Source organism: Eptesicus fuscus, chromosome 9 (genome assembly GCF_027574615.1).
Source record: "Eptesicus fuscus isolate TK198812 chromosome 9, DD_ASM_mEF_20220401, whole genome shotgun sequence".
Lineage (NCBI taxonomy): Eukaryota > Metazoa > Chordata > Mammalia > Chiroptera > Vespertilionidae > Eptesicus > Eptesicus fuscus.
The window spans coordinates 84,702,496-84,718,507 of NC_072481.1; the positions used below are offsets into that span (position 1 = coordinate 84,702,496).

At 41.2% G+C, this 16,012-nt stretch overlaps 1 protein-coding gene across 1 annotated transcript in view; it reads right to left on the bottom strand.

Annotated features, from left to right (window-relative positions):
• The window catches only part of SYCP2L (synaptonemal complex protein 2 like), a 68,697-nt gene that overhangs the window by 42,376 nt on the left and 10,309 nt on the right, over positions 1-16,012 (bottom strand). Inside the window, exons 7-14 of the mRNA XM_028152457.2 lie at positions 13,739-13,824; positions 13,543-13,628; positions 10,005-10,039; positions 8,994-9,136; positions 7,394-7,446; positions 6,722-6,767; positions 217-309; positions 55-115 (exon numbers count right to left, since the gene is read on the bottom strand). Of these exons, the coding sequence (XP_028008258.2) occupies positions 55-115; positions 217-309; positions 6,722-6,767; positions 7,394-7,446; positions 8,994-9,136; positions 10,005-10,039; positions 13,543-13,628; positions 13,739-13,824 (603 nt within the window). The remainder of the gene's footprint in view (positions 1-54; positions 116-216; positions 310-6,721; positions 6,768-7,393; positions 7,447-8,993; positions 9,137-10,004; positions 10,040-13,542; positions 13,629-13,738; positions 13,825-16,012) is intronic.

The window sequence follows — 16,012 nt, forward strand, 5'->3', positions numbered from 1 at the left end:
AGCATATACTGCAACTATAAGTAGAAATACTACTCTGATAGCTTATCATCTTACCTATTATGCTGAAATTAATCACTGCTTCCTTCAAAAGTCTTACTGAGTCCCACAGAGCACTCTTGGGGGAAAAAATAAGTAAAATTCATGAGCATATAATACATACTTGCACATGAACAATCTCTAAGCGCTTAAGTTTAAACAGAAATAAAACGTGATTACCTCGGTATTATCTATATAAAAAGTTACACTCTGACTTCCTAGGTTGAAATCAATCCAAAATTTCTCTAATTTTTCATCTGCTGGTTTTCTCATCTGTAAGATATAATTTCAGCATAAATTATACACATAAGTACCATGTCAAAAGGTCAAATGAAAAAATTTCCATTAAAAACAGAAGTGCGTGAGCCTGTCCAGCGGTTGAGTTCGGCGGGGGGTTGGGGCGTCCGTGGGGAGGGGTGTGGGATGGGAATGGGGGGATGGGGACGGGTATGTGACACCTTGATCAATAAAGAAATTAAAAAATAATAATAAAAATAAATAAATAAAAACAGAAGTGCTTTCCTTAAACACCACCCTAATATTACAGGGTATCTCTGTGGAGAGCGGCTAGTGTTTGGACAGGTTCAAGCCTCGGACTAATGAGAGGGCACAGTCCTCTCATTGCCACGTGCAAGTCCCAGCTTGGAGGGCAGAGCCCTCCCAGCACAATTATAGCCAACAGCTATAGTTGTAAGTTTGAACCTACGGTCCGACCATGTGGCCCCATGTGCCTGAGTGATGTGGGCTTGATAGAGTTCAGGTGCATGTAATTGAGTAGGACCGAAACCCACGAGAATGTTGTAAACATCTTGACCACGCCCTTCCTTTGCCTCGTGGAATCTGGCTATAAAATAAAGACACAGCTTGTAGTCTGTGGCACTGTCACAGGCTCTCCATCAGAGAGGACAGTGTCCCACCGAGACCCAGCTTTCATTCTCTTGTCTGTCTTTTCTGAATCCTTCACCGCCCCCTCTCAGGCTCACTGAACCTGGCTGAGCTGGCGCGGCACATAAGGAGCCCTGGGGCTGAGTATGCCATGGCCGTGCCTGCTCGCCACATATCTCTTTATTGCCTTACTCATTTCTGCAAACAAAAGGAAGGTCACAATTTTATACAACTAAACTATTTCTGGAAAAAAACACTATCCTTAACTATTTAATATATGTTCAAATGTGTCAGAGCAGAGGATTCTGTCCACACAAACGTTTTTTCCTGGTGAAATAACAGAGACAACCGTTCTATGTCTAAACAGTAACAATTCACACTGCATATGGATGGAAACTTCTATCAAAGGAAGTACTGTGATCAAATATAAGTGGTTATTTGCCCTCTAACTTATCATCTATTAGAATAGAGCTAAGACCTAACGATTTCAAATTATCTTCATTTTAGTTATTATAAAATAAATATATGCTTATAGTAAAAAGAGTCAAACAGGAGAACCAAGATGGTGGCATAGGTAACCGCCTGTACTTGCTGCCTCCCACAACCACGTCAAAATTACAACTAAAATACAGAACAAAATTACAACTATCATCCAGAACCACAGGAAAGCTGGCTGAGTGGAAGTACTACAATAAGAAAGCACACGGAGACTTGTAGGAGGTGTGGAGGCGCAGAACGGGCTGGCCTGGCACCCACGTGCGCCGCTTTTTTAATCAGGAGGGAGAGCGCCTCTGCAGAGGCTGCATGGAGGAGCGAGGGGTCCCAGCCCCACACCAGACCCCCAGCCAGGGTCCCAGAGCTGGGGAAAGAAGTCCCTACGGGCAATAAGACCTACGAACTGTAAAAACCAGTGCGGATTGGGGCTGAGTGACACACAGGCTGCTAGAGACCCAGCTGCTCCTCTTAAAGGCCGGCACCATGAACTGAATTTACAAGCTCCCACTCCCTGAGCTCCAGTGCACACACGGGGAGAAACTGGACTGTCTGCAGGAACTTGGGGGGCAGCTTTCTTCCAGACAGAGGTGCTCGCTGTGGTCATTGTTCCCGTGCTGGGACCTCCCTTGTGCAGGGCTGACTGGCAGCCACTTCTGTTTGCTCCGACCTGGTGATTCCGAGACCCCACCCACCCAATTTACAACCCCACCCAAGCTGCTCTAAGCAGCTTTTGCATATGAATGGTCTGTCCTTTCTGAGGCTAAAACTCTGTCAAACAAGCTGCAGCTGAGTCAGGGAGCTCCAAAACAATCAATAAAAGGCCCAAGACCCAGCACCAGCACCAGCCTGCCTTGCTTCACAGCTGGGCCTCATCTGGGCACTTCCAAACCTGATACAAAGAGGAGGAATCTGCAGATCTCTCTACAGCTCCTGTTGGATGGCCCCAGGCAGTGGCTGGCTTTGCACCTCCCTGGAGACTCAAGAGCCAGTGTACAAGTGGTCAGTGTGAGATCATACCAGATTACAACTCTTCACATCCATAAGAGACACACTCAAGGGGCAGACTCAGTGAGCACCAAAGCACCACTGAAGCAAGTCCTGCTCCATAAGGGTGTCTCCTGCACAGCAACTCTCCCACTGTAGTTGCAGCTGGTCCCCACAGCCAATAGGCCTGGAGGTCAGTTCCTCCCAGTGTCACCAACAGCAATCAAGGCTCAACTACAACAAGACTGTGCACACAGCCCACAAAGGGGTGCACCAAGAGTGTCCACCCCAGGTGATTGGGGAGGCTGAGCCACTGGGCCCTATAGGACACCTACCACACAAGGCCACTCTATAAACTCAAGGAGACTTAGCAGCTACCCAATACATAGAAACAAACACAGGGAAGCAGCCAAAATGCGGAGGCAAAGAAACATGTCACAAATGAAAGAAATAGAGGAAAGCAAACTACTGGATATAGAGTTCAAAACCATGCTTATACGGTTACTCAAGAATCTTCTAGAAATCTCCGAGGAACTTAGTGAGACTTTCAAGGATCTTAATAAGAATGCCAAAAAAAAAAAAAAAAAAAGGAAAAGGACCAGTCAGAAATTAAGCATACACTGACTGAAATAAATAATAATAAATAGGGATTCAATGGTAGCTTAGAGGATCCTGAGAATCAAATCAATGACTTGAAATACAGGGGAGCAAAAAACACCCAACCCGAAGAGCAAAAAGAAAAAAGCATCAAAAGATATGAAGATAGTGTAAGGAGCCTCTGGGACAACTTCAAGCATACCAACATCCAAATTATGGGGGTGCCAGAAGAAGAGAGAGAGCAAGATACTGAGAACCTATTTGAAGAAATAATAACAGAAAACTTCCCCTACCTGGTGAAAGAAATAGACTTACAAGTCCAAGAAGCACAGAGAACCCCAAACAAAAGGAATCCAAAGAAGACCACACCAAGACACATCATAATTAAAATGCCAAGGGCAAAAGACAAAGAGAGAATCTTAAAAGCAGCAAGAGAAAAACAGTTAGTTACCTACAAGGGAGTGCCCATATAATTATCAGCTGATTTATCAACAGAAACTATGCAGGCCAGAAGGGAGTGGCAAGAAATATTCGAAATGATGAATAGCAAGAACCTACAACCAAGATTACTCTACCCAGCAAAGCTATCATTTAGAATTGAAGGTCAGATAAAGAGCTTCACAGACAAGAAAAAGCTGAAGGAGTTCATCACCACCAAACCAGTATTATATGAAACTAGGGGCCCGGTGCACGAAATTCGTGCACTGGGGGTGGGGGTCCCTCAGCCCAACCTGCCCTCTCTCACATACTGGGAGCCCTCAGGGGGTGTCCTACTCACGGCTTAGGCCCGCTCCCCCCGGGGAGCGGGCCTAAGCCGCAGTCTGGCCTCTCTTTGTGGGAGGCAACTGGGCTGATCAGGGGAAGGCAGCAGCCCCATCACCCCGCTGCTGCAGCCACTGCCAGTCACCGCAGCCACCAAGGTGTTTTCATCAACATGGACTCCAGTCCCTTCACCAAGAAAAAATGACAACTTTCTTTAGGCATTTTCAAGATGTGTCTTTCATAGGATATGCATTTCTTTCTTTCTTTTTTTTTTTTTTTATCCTCACCTGAGGATATGTTTCCATTGACTTTTAGAGAATGTGGAAGAGAAAGGGAAAGACAGAGAGAAACATCCAAGTGAGAGGAACACTTTGATTGGTTGCCTCCTGCATGAGCCCTGATCTGGGCCCCGGCCAGGGAGGAGCCTGCAACCTAGGTACATGCCCTTGATCAGAATCGAAACCAGACCCTGCGGTCGGCAGGCCAAGGCATTATCCACTGAGTCAAACCGGCTAGGGCAGGATATGACATTTCTTAGCCCTCCAGCAGCAGACCTTCGTTTTTTTCTCCAGAAGTGTGGTGGAAAAACCCTAGATCACCCTTTTGGATTCTTATTACCCAAGTTACTAAGAATATTCCCAGTGGCATACAGGAAGCTTAGCCAATGTGCAGTCAGAAAAGATGTTTCCTCTATAGTTCACACCAATCGCGGGCTGGGCCCTGCCCAGGCCTAAAGCCTCTGGCCAAAGCTTTAGGGCTGGGCAGGGCCCTCCAGCTCCCTCTGATCACCGGCTCCACCCCTGCCCAGGCCTGCCCAGGCTTTCGTCCTTGGGCAGGAGTGGACCCCCAGCTCCCTGCGATTGATTGCAGGCTCCGCTCCTGCCCAAGGCCGAAAGCCTGCGCCCAAGGCTTTCAGCCTGGGCAGGAGCGGACCCCCAGCCCCCTGTGATCGATCGCAGGAGTGGACCCCCCAGCTCCCTGCGATTGATTGCAGGCTCCGCTCCTGCTCAAGGATGAAAGCCTCCGCCAGAGGCTTTCGCCTTTGGGCAGGAGCGGACCCCCAGCTCCCTGCAATCGATGGCAGGAGCGGACCCCCAGCTCCCTGTGATCCATCGCAGGCTCTGCTCCTGCCCCCACGTTCTGATTGCAGTCTTGGCCCTGCCCAGGAGCCCCCTGGCTCAGGCCCTTCCCAGGCTGCTCTGGGCCCACGCAGCCTTACCTCACAGTGACCTGGGTGCCAGGATGTTCCTGGGACACAGGCGCTGGGTGCCTATGTATGCAAATTAACCACCATCTTTTTTGGGTTAATTTGCATACTCACTCTGATTGGCTATGGGCATAGTGAAGGTATGGTCAATAATGTTTGTCTATTATTAGGTAAGATGCTGAAGGGTATTCTTTAAGAATAGGAAGAAGAAGAAAAAGATAAAAAATATGAACAAAGTGACAACAAATACATATCCATCAACAACTGAGTCTAAAAATCAAATGAATAAAAAATCTGGTGAATAGAATAAAGTGGTGAATGGAATAGAATCAGGGGCATGGAAATGGAACAGACTGACGATTCTCAGAGGGGAGAAGGCGTGGGGGGGTGCGGGAAGAGATTAGACAAAGATCTTATATGCATGTATGCATTAAATATGGACATAGACAATAGGGTGGCGATAGCCTGGTTTGGGGTGGGAACCGGGTGGAGGAAAGCTATGTGGGGAAAAAGATGGAGATCTGTAATAATATCAACAATAAAGATTAAAAAAAAGAAAAGCTATGAAGACCAAAAGGAAACAACACAAAAGAAAAAAAAAAGAGTCAAACAGTATGGTGTTTATATAGAAACAGCAAATATCTCCTTCTCTGCCGCCCCCGGCTTCCCAGAGGTACCTTCACATTGGCACCATTAATAATGCCTTTGTTTTCTCCCAGACGTGTTGTAGACATATATCAGGAAATATAGTTTTTATTCCACAACAATGAAGCACACACTAGACTTACTATTCTACCACCTGGTTTTCCAATAAACAGTATATCTTGGACACCTTTTCATCACATATACCTACTTTCTGATAGCTATAGAGTTAAATAAAGGTTTTAACCCACAATGTATGTTACTGGAAGCCAGTGTAAGAGCCCTGATTGTAGCTGATGGAAAGTCTGAAGTCCAAGAAAGAAGAACCAGAGATTAGACTCCCCAGACAATTAGAAGGAAAAATAGAATTTAGATACAGAAGTCAGGCTACCAAAACCAGTTCCAGAGAGAAATTTGTTGTGTAGTCATGTGTTACAGATGCAGTTCACAGAGGCCAAGAAGGGGGTTCTGAACCCAAAACAAAGAAATGGTTAATTAGGACATTCTGAAGACTTGGTCCAGGAAACCCCCAATAGAGTCAAGGTTCAGATATCTTTAAAGATTTTATGCCAAAATTGAGATGTTGCAGGGTGGGACACCTTTATATGAAGGACCTTGGAAATCAAAGAAAGGAGGTAAAAAGAAGCTGCTCAATTTTGGACTATAAAGTACAAAGTAGAATTATTTAGGAGAAAAGGAAAGTGTCCCCAATTTGCTGGGGATAGAGTAGGAAGCATCAACTGTGTGGAAAGAAGCAAAATAGTTGCTCTTTTCTCTTTTATCCAGACTAATGGATAAAATGAATAATGTTAACTACTAACAGAGTAAAATAAGGCTAGGCTCCTGTAATTGAGCTCATGAACACATATACACCCTAAAATGTCTTGATCTAATAATAACAGCAGGGCACTTAAACTTACCGGTAATGCACCGTAGTTAGAATATGAGAGAAGACAGGGGAAAGGGGCAATAAGCTTCAGAGTTGAAACCTCTCTACAAGAAGTAAGCTTCCTTTTTAAAGAGCCCTTCTGAGAAGAGCAGCGTGACTAAGTAAACCTAACCGTGGGTTTCATTACACACCACCCTCACAGCCCGCAAGAAATACAAACATACCTCATGCCAATCAGCAAAAGCGGCAATACATGGAAATGTATAGACCCTGTAAAACACTTCACAATTAAAAAAGTATTATGGATGGAACCCATGCACCACATATAGATGTTCTACAAACAAGCATTTATAACTAGGGGATGACATCAAGTCTCTTGGTACAAAGTATTGAAGAGGACCTTAAACCTGCCAGTGGAGATCCATTGTGGCTAGATTTCAAGTCTCCATCTGTTAGCCTACAAGCCAGGTTTACCAATACTATATCTCTGCTCAGTCAGTTGGCAAAATCCCCAATGAAAGAAGTGAATTTAGCAAATATCTTCCCATCAACTACTTTACTGTCCATAATACACCTATCCCTAGTGGCCTCAAGTCTGTAGGGGACCACTCTTCATAAAATCTTCCCAGAGGACGTAATGTTAAAAATACTCCAAATCATAAATATGCAAAAAGACTGATAGAGTTCATTTTTCAAAACACAAATGAATCAATAGGGAGAATGAGTCTAATCTTCTGAGGTTTCTACTCAATAACTCAGTAGTACTCAATAAATTATGTGTTCTATATTCTTTCCTAAAATAAAATAATAAAATAAAATAAATCCTAGATTTTTTTGAAATTAGACATTTTCAAATACAACTAGCCAATAAAATAATGCTCAGAGAAACATCTTACCTTCTTTGGTCACCAAGTCTGTTGTTTAGGTAATTGAGAAACAGCCTACTGTCCTTCAAAGTAAATAATGCAAGTTTTTTAATAGAACACCAAGATGTCTTAAATAGTACTACCCTCACCAGCATGTAAGGGCCAGTGTTTGCCTCTAAATTTCCAGGATCTAGTAATATGACAAGGCTTCACAAGGATTCATTATTATGTGCTAACTAAAATAATACTTTGTGTCACAAAGAGGAGGCTCCAGACATATGTTCTAGAAGGAGTCTCCCAGCCAGGAGATTTTCAGCTGAGGAATGTGTAGGTCTCCAAAAGTTATATGCGAGGTTACATACTCTCCTCTCCTGGTGAAAAGAGTAACAATAGAAATACATCTTACTGATGAGCTGGATTACAATATTTGACTAACCCACTGGGCATCCATTTCCCTAACATCTGCCCAGCATAAGCCAACCACAAACCCATAAAACTTCCTGACTTTGGGTTTACCTGGGTATATTATCACCTGCCAATTTTCCTTATCCAGAATACTCTTTCCTGCAATTTCTGAGTTTTCTCTCCCAGTATATGTTCTAAGAATAAAGAATATTTTTAGAGTTCTCCTATCCAACAGCTATTAGGAAGGTAAATGTGTTGCCTCCAAAATTCAAAAGCCAAAGAGACTCTGATCCAGGCATTTTTGTCCCTTTCGTCAAAGCAATGACTGGCTGTTGCCTTCAGTCCTTACCCTCTGTCTATATTCAGCACGAAATAGACAACAGTAATATAAGTCTTCATATAAAAACAGTTCAATTAAGAAGTTGATGGTTCTGGAGTGGGGGGGTATGACTTGAAAACCAAGATAATTACTTTTGTCCTATTTTCATCTAATTTCCATGCAGATGAGGGAATGACACGGGAGAAAAGAAACTAATATCTGAGTGTCCACAACATGCTTAGCACTTGCATTTTCTCTCATTTAATTCACTAAATATTGAGGTCAGTTTCATTTTTATTTTACAGATAAAGCCACTCAGGTTTCTCCTAAATCAACTTGACAAAATGCAAATATCAAAATACTAGTACATATAAATCAGGGAGATGGGACTCCCAGGGCTCGTGGTGTTTCTATATAGATCAAACTGAATCCTGACTATTGCAGATCTGGCAATAGGCTCAAAGTCAAGTATAATATATTTAATTATTTATTTAAAGGTTTGGATTTAACAAAATCCTAATTGCATAGCCATTTACCAAAAAGCTTTTGTTCAACATGAATACAGCTATAAAGAATTTTACCTTTTCTGCACTGGGCAGTGTGGTCAGTGGTTGGAGTGCCAGCCCAAGAAACGAAAGGTCTCTGTTTCGATTCCAGGTCAAGGGCACATACCTGGGTTGCCATTAGCTCTCCGCATCCCAGTCAGGGCACATGAGGGAGGGAGGCAACTAATCAATTTGTCTCTCTCACATTTCTCTCTCTCTCTCTCTCTCCCTCTCTCTCTCCCCTCACCCTCCCTCTCTTCCACTCTCTCTAAAAATTAATGGATAAAATATCTTCAGGTGAGAATTAACAACAACAAAAAATATATAGATTAAACAGAATTTTGAGGGCCAGGAATCGCACCGTTTCAAATTCTTGATCCTTAATTTTTTTGAAAGCTTCAGCAATGATGTCATCCTCAAACCACTGATGGACAAGGTCATCCCTTGATTTTTTAGTTGTCAGTCTACACAATGCTTCAGAAAGAGCAACCTGCTGACCATAATCTAGAGATTAAAAACATGGCAGACATGGGTAATTCTGGGCTCAAAGCAAAAGAATAAATGAGTTCCAAAGATTAGCACTTGCTCTAAGAAATTCCATCTTAGAAGCCTAGCATTGTCTTATAAGCAGCAAGATGTATCCTGGAGTAATTACAATCATATAAATTCAATATTTAAGAAATAGTAGGAGAAAATCTAAATAACTGGTCAGCATATAACAATTTTAAATAAATATCTTTGCATTTTATATTACATATATTAAACATTCATCAGAAGCCATTCATCAAATAGCCTTTAAAAATACTTCTACTACAAAGATTAAATTTCAAGACTGATTGTGGAATTTCACAGCAGATTAATAAAAACTACATATTTCAACATGTTTAAATCTCAAATAATTCTAAGGATAAAAAGAAAGTTGCAGCTGTATATGTACATCAGGATAAGATTTAGAAAATGCTTTTAAAATCGCAAAATAATAATGTATGTTGCTTTTGAATACATAGTGAAAAAGTAAAACAATATACTTAGGAATGAAAAACAAATCCAAGTCAAGGATTACCTCCACCAATGAAGAGGGGATTGGGAACATCCACATGGACACAGATTTAGTTTTTAAATATTTGAAACAAATGTGGCAAAAATGATAATATTTAATAAAGTTGGTTGGTGAGTAAATGAGCATTCTTTAATTATTCTTTATGGTTTTTAGCATGCTGAAATTTCTCATAGTAAATGAAAAACAAAATCCTAATTCTTATTTTCAATTTGGCCATAATTTATTCCCCATAGTTTCAAGATGCTTAAAAAAAAACAAAAACAATGTTCAATATTTTATATTCTTATATTTAAAATTCTAAACATTTCTTACCACCCACAGTCAAGATTGTTCTTGCAAAATCTTTCCTGAAAAACATTTAGAAAGACTGCATTTTACAGAAATGAACCTAAGTAGACAAAACTTCACTCTATTGACATTAGAATTTAAAACCAAGATTTATATTTTTGAAATTATTTATTTCAATTCAGCATCAGCATTTTCTCAAAGTCAAAAATAAATTTTTATGGCAATTTTTCTCATTTGTAAATTAATGAGTTAAATGTACATTTTTTAAGACACACACACACACACACACACACACACACACACACCGCTGCAGTTCTGTTTCTCCTTCTGATCTCTGAGGATTCATCAAATGTTAAGATTCTGGATTTTATAATCATCTCACCAACCTTGTGAGGATGTGTGCCCTTTTTTAACATAGATTAATATCTGGAAAAAATATTAACAACAGGTACTGCGAGTCTTCCCAGTGAGTTTTTTGAACTTATTTTTAAAACTGATTATATTACAGGTATAATGGGATTAAGTTATTGTAACTAACACAGACTCCCATGTTGTACACAGAGTGCCCCCAACTTATAATGGTTTGACTTATATATTTTCGATCCACAATGGTGCAAAAACCATATGCATAATATGGTTTACATAATATAGTCAACATTTATTATAAATCTATTTTTGACATTGAGAAAATGCTGATGCTGAATTGAAATAAAAAATTACATAGTATAGTCAACATTTTATTATAAAATAGGCTTTGTGTTAGATAATTGTTCCCAACTTTAGACTACCATAGTGTTCTAAGCACATCTAAGGTAGGCTAGGCTAAGCTATGATGATCAGTAGGTTAAGTATAGTCAATTCATTTTCAACTAATAATATTTCCAACTTATGATATGCTTATTGGGACATAACCCCATCCAAAGTAGAGGAGCATCTATATTTAATAATTTTAATTAAATGTTAACAAGGGTGATGTAGACTTTTTTAATGTTTGAAATAACTCTCATTTTAAAGAACAGATTAGTTAAGAAATCTTGGAGTACTTTGGTTTCTCATAATAAATGATTGATTTGTTACTATTAAAAAGAAGCCTTAAAACAGCACCACTGAGAGTTCTGCTTAATTTTATACTTGCATATTTTACTTAAAATCTAGAATATTCCAAACTTTCTGGAACACACAAACAATAAGGTAGGATCATCGGATTAGACTGAAAGCTTAGGAGAAATTTTCAGTCAGCTCCAAACCCAGAACCTCCTGATCAGTTTGAAGGACATTAATAAACTGTGATTTTACAATAACATCGTCATCTGCAGTTACTGTTTACAAAACTGCTTTTACCTTAAACTTTGTAGATGCTTACATTTTTTGTTTGTTTGTTTTAAGATGATGTGGGTAATTTGTGCATTTAAGTCTGTTCAGAACAGAGCTAAAAGTATCATTGTCTTCTTTCGGATTACACTCAGGGGTCTAACAGGCAGTTTGATTTTTTTTTTAACACACTTGAAAAAAGGTTGGAGTAGCCAGACTTTCATATATAACTTGGTGATTATCGAAGTCTAAATACACCACTAAGAATAATGATTGTGTCCTAGCCAGGGGGCTCAGTTGGTTGGAGCACTGTTCCCTGCACCTGAAGGTTTCAGGTTCCATCCTCGATCAGCACGCTTACGGGAGGCAACCATCAATATTTCTGTCTTGCGTCAAAGTTTCTCTCTCTCTTTCTCCCCCTTCCTCTCTCTCTAAATATATTTTTTATTGATTTTAGAGAGGAAGAGAGAGATAGAAACATCAATGATGAGAGAGAATCGCCCTAACCGATTTGGCTCAGTGGATAGAGCATCGGCCTGTGGACTGAAAGGTCCCAGGTTCAATTCCGGTCAAGGACATGTACCTTGGTTGTGGGCACATCCCCAGTTGGAGGTGTGCAGGAGGCAACTGATCGATGTTTCTCTCTCATCGATGTTTCTGACTTTCTATCCCTCTCCCTTCCTCTCTGTAAAAAAATCAATAAAATAAAAAAAAAAAAAATGATGAGAGAGAATCATTGACTGGCTGCCTCCTGCACGCCCCTGCACGCCCCCTCTTCTGAGGATCAAGCCTGCAACCCGGGCATGTGCCGTTGGTCGGCATTCAACCCAGGACCCTTCAGACTCCAGGCCGATGCTCTATCCATTGAGCCAAACTGGATAGGGGTCTCTCTAAAAAATCAATTAGAACATATCCTTGGGTGAGGATTTTTTAAAGAGAAGAATGATTTCCCTAATGTATTCAATAAATATTTTTTTAGGAAAACCTTAGTGGAAAAACTGCATCCTGCAAAGACTAGCTAAATGGACAAACATGATAGCAATGAGTTCATGCTGACCAGTCACCTCTCCCAGGCCTGCACTATAGTAAACCTCGTCGCCCTTCCTCACGCAGTCATGGCTGCTTGTCACATGAAGAACTGTGTGCCACTCTGACATCAGCAATGCTAGTTAGTGGTTAGCTCACAGTCATAGGTTTAAGTTCAGTTTCAAAACAGGGGCTGGTTTTGCTCTTTCCATGGTCACACATTAGAACCTTCACTCCAAATTTTAATGTCCCCAGACTACGTAATTGTGAGTGAGGCACCAAAATGCAATATAAATCCCATGCCCTATTGGTATGTTAATAGTTGGTAACCTTTGTATATTTTCTCTCTACTAGGTAATGTGCTCATCACTTTCAATGGATTGCCTGATTCAATCAGTACTTAACTATCAATCAGGTATTAATGTTGGCTCCATTTTATAGGCAAGCAAACCCATGTACAGTGAGGTTAAGACTGTGCTCTAGATAATGCAATGAGCATAAATGGCAAAATCAGGATCTGAAGCCAAGCAGTTTATCAGCAGGATCTGTATTCAACAGTGTCCCATGAGTAACTAGCAATTTAGTTTACAGTGACAGTGAAAAAATTATCTATAGCCCGAGAAAGCATTTTACCTCACAAACTTGATGGGGGGAAAATTATAAACCCATACTACTAAAAACAAACAAAAACAAAACATACTATAAAAAAAAAAATCCATACTTCTAAAAACAAACAAATACAAACAAAACATCCCTAGCTGGTTTGGCTCAGTGAATAGAGCGTCAGCCTGGGGACTGACGGGTATTGGGTTGGATTCCTATCAAGGGCACATGCCTGGGTTGTGGGCTTGATGCCCAGTGGGGGGTGTGCAGAAGGCAGCTGATCAATAATCCTCTCTCACCATTAATGTTTCTATCTCTCTTTCCCTCTCCCTTCTTCTCTGAAATCAATAAAAATATATTTTTAAAACACCTGAGGTAATAAAAATAAAAAATAAAAACACAACACACACACACGCACACACACAACCCATACTACTAAAAGAAGAAAAGCTTAACAAACGCTAGCTTTTTTCCTCAGTCTTTCTTCACTGCTTACCATAGTGCCAGACTCGTTGTAAGTGCAAAGCATTTGCTGAAGGAAGGAATGAAGTGATCAGGCCTGAGGAAAACAAAGAGAGATTCTGCCTGACATCATCACATAGTTGAGTACAAGTTCACTTACATGAGACGACACCGGTCTTCTGATGAGGGGAGTTTTCTCTCTTCCCAAGGTACAGCCTGCAAAATGCTGTTCAAAGTCATCAAAGCCTGTTCAGAGTTGGAGAAAAGCATCCATAGGGAAGAAACAAAACAGGGACCAATGCACAAGCTTCTCCCAGGTTTCTACTTTGTTATCTGTTTTGTTACTTGCAACTTACCTCTTGTTGAATCAAATGATTTACTGTCTTTTCTGTCACCAGAAATCCTAAGGTAAACATGAAGGAATCCAACATCTGAATTTTTCCTGAAAATGTAATTTTAAAACAATCAAATGGATGCTGGAAAGAATAAGGCAAGAAAAGGCAACAGTCTAAGATGAACATAGAGAACACAGAAGTAAATGAGAAAGAAACATGTAATATGAAAATTGAAGTTATTCTAGATATTTCAATCTGAGGGAACTTAATACAGGAAATTAATTACAAAAACAATGAAAAAAACTAAGAAGTCAAATTGGAAACAATGAGGTGGCCCAGAAATTAACATCATTAACATAATTACTAGCCCCCTCCCAGCTGCACCCTCCCCCAAAGTCACCTAGAGGAAGAGGTATTACCAGATCCCAGGAGTCAAGGTCACCTAGCAAAAGCTCTAGTAACATGAATGGGCCAGAGCCACAGAGACTCTGCAGACACTCCTGGAGGTGGCACCTCTGCAGAAGGGAGGGGAGAAATGCCTTCTCTGCTCCTTCCTGCTTCTAATTTCTTTCCTTTGGCTAAACCTAGCAGGCAGCCAGTTGATAAGAAAACCTAGGGAAAATAGTTCTCTGTAATAGAAAGTGTACTACAAAGGTGGGAGGGGAGGAGAGGGAGAGGGAGAGAGAGAGGGAGAGGGAGAGAGAGAGGGAGAGGGAGAGGGAGAGGGAGAGGGAGAGGGAGAGGGAGAGGGAGAGGGAGAGGGAGAGGGAGAGGGAGAGGGAGAGGGAGAGGGAGAGGGAGAGGGAGAGGGAGAGGGAGAGGGAGAGGGAGAGAAAAGAAAATCTAGGAAAAATAGTTCTCTGTAATACAAAGTGTACTACAAAGGGGGTGGGGGGGGAGAGAGAGAGAGAGAGAGAGAGAGAGAGAGAGAGAGAGAGAGAGAGAAAGAAAGAGAGAGAAAGAAAGAAAAAAAGAAAGAAAGAAAGAAAGAAAGAAAGAAAGAAAGAAAGAAAGAAAGAAAGAAAGAAAGAGAGGGAGAGAGAGAGAGAAAAGCAGAGGCAGCCCTAACTGGTTTGGCTCAGTGGATAGAGCCTGCGGACCCAAGGGTCCCAGGTTCGATCCCGATCAAGGGCATATACCTTGGTTGTGGGCACATCCCCAGTAGGAGGTGTGCAGGAGGCAGCTGATTGATGTTTCTCTCTCATTGATGTTTCTGACTCTCTCTCCCTCTCCCTTCCTCTCTGTAAAAAGTCAATAAAAAAAAATTTTTTTTTTTTAAGCAGAGGCAGATCACACCCACACACAGGAAGCAAAGATGTGATAGCAGAATTCAAGTCTTCACTGGAAGCAATGAGCAGAATTAGTTAAAGCGATGGCTTCCAAGAAAAACTTAAGAACTGCTTTCAAAATACATGGGGAGGAAATGACAAAAAATGATGCATATGAAGACAAATAAGATGTCATGGATGAATAACAGATAATCTTACAAAGAGACTAGAATAGAAGGAGTAACTGTAATGGACTTTTTGGTGCCTTCCCATCATCCTTTCCCTTCCTCTGTTATGTAGCCGTCTTTCTATGGGACTGGACTTGCTTCAGGGGTGGATCCTGATTGGCTTAAGCTATGCTGGGACATCCCATTCATCTTTTCATAGTGATTGGTTCATTAAGGAGGGCATGCGTTAGAGCAAAGCTAGGGCTTTCTTTTGATGGTTGAAGAAAGAGGAAGTTTCTTTCCCTGGACATGAACCTAGAAGCACAAAGTGCTGGTTACTGGCCACCATCTAAAAACCATCAAGGGAGACCCACTTAAAAGCAAACTCGAGACTCTGAGGAAGGCAGAATTGAAAGAACGGCAGTGAATGGCACATAGCCACAATCAAACTTCTCCTGAAACTCCTGTCTCTGGACTTTTTAGCTCCTGTGCCTGTAATTCATCTTTATCATCCAAGCCTACTTAAACTAGATATTGTGACATATACCAAAAAACACGTTTACTCAGTGGTTTTCAACTAGAGATGATTTTTACCACCACCCTCACCCAGGGGGGCACTTAGCAATTTTTGGAGATTTTTTTTAGCTTGTTACAACTGGGGAAGTAGGAGCGGCTGCTATTGGCATCTAGTGGATCAAGGCTATGGAGACTGCCAAACATCCTAGATGTACAGGACAGCAATCACCCCCAAACAAAGAATTATCTGGCCCCAAATGCCAATACTGTCAGAGTTGAGAAACGCTGCTCTAACTGATAAAGTTATCAAAGAATAAAATGTCCCAAAAGGGACAAGTAAGATT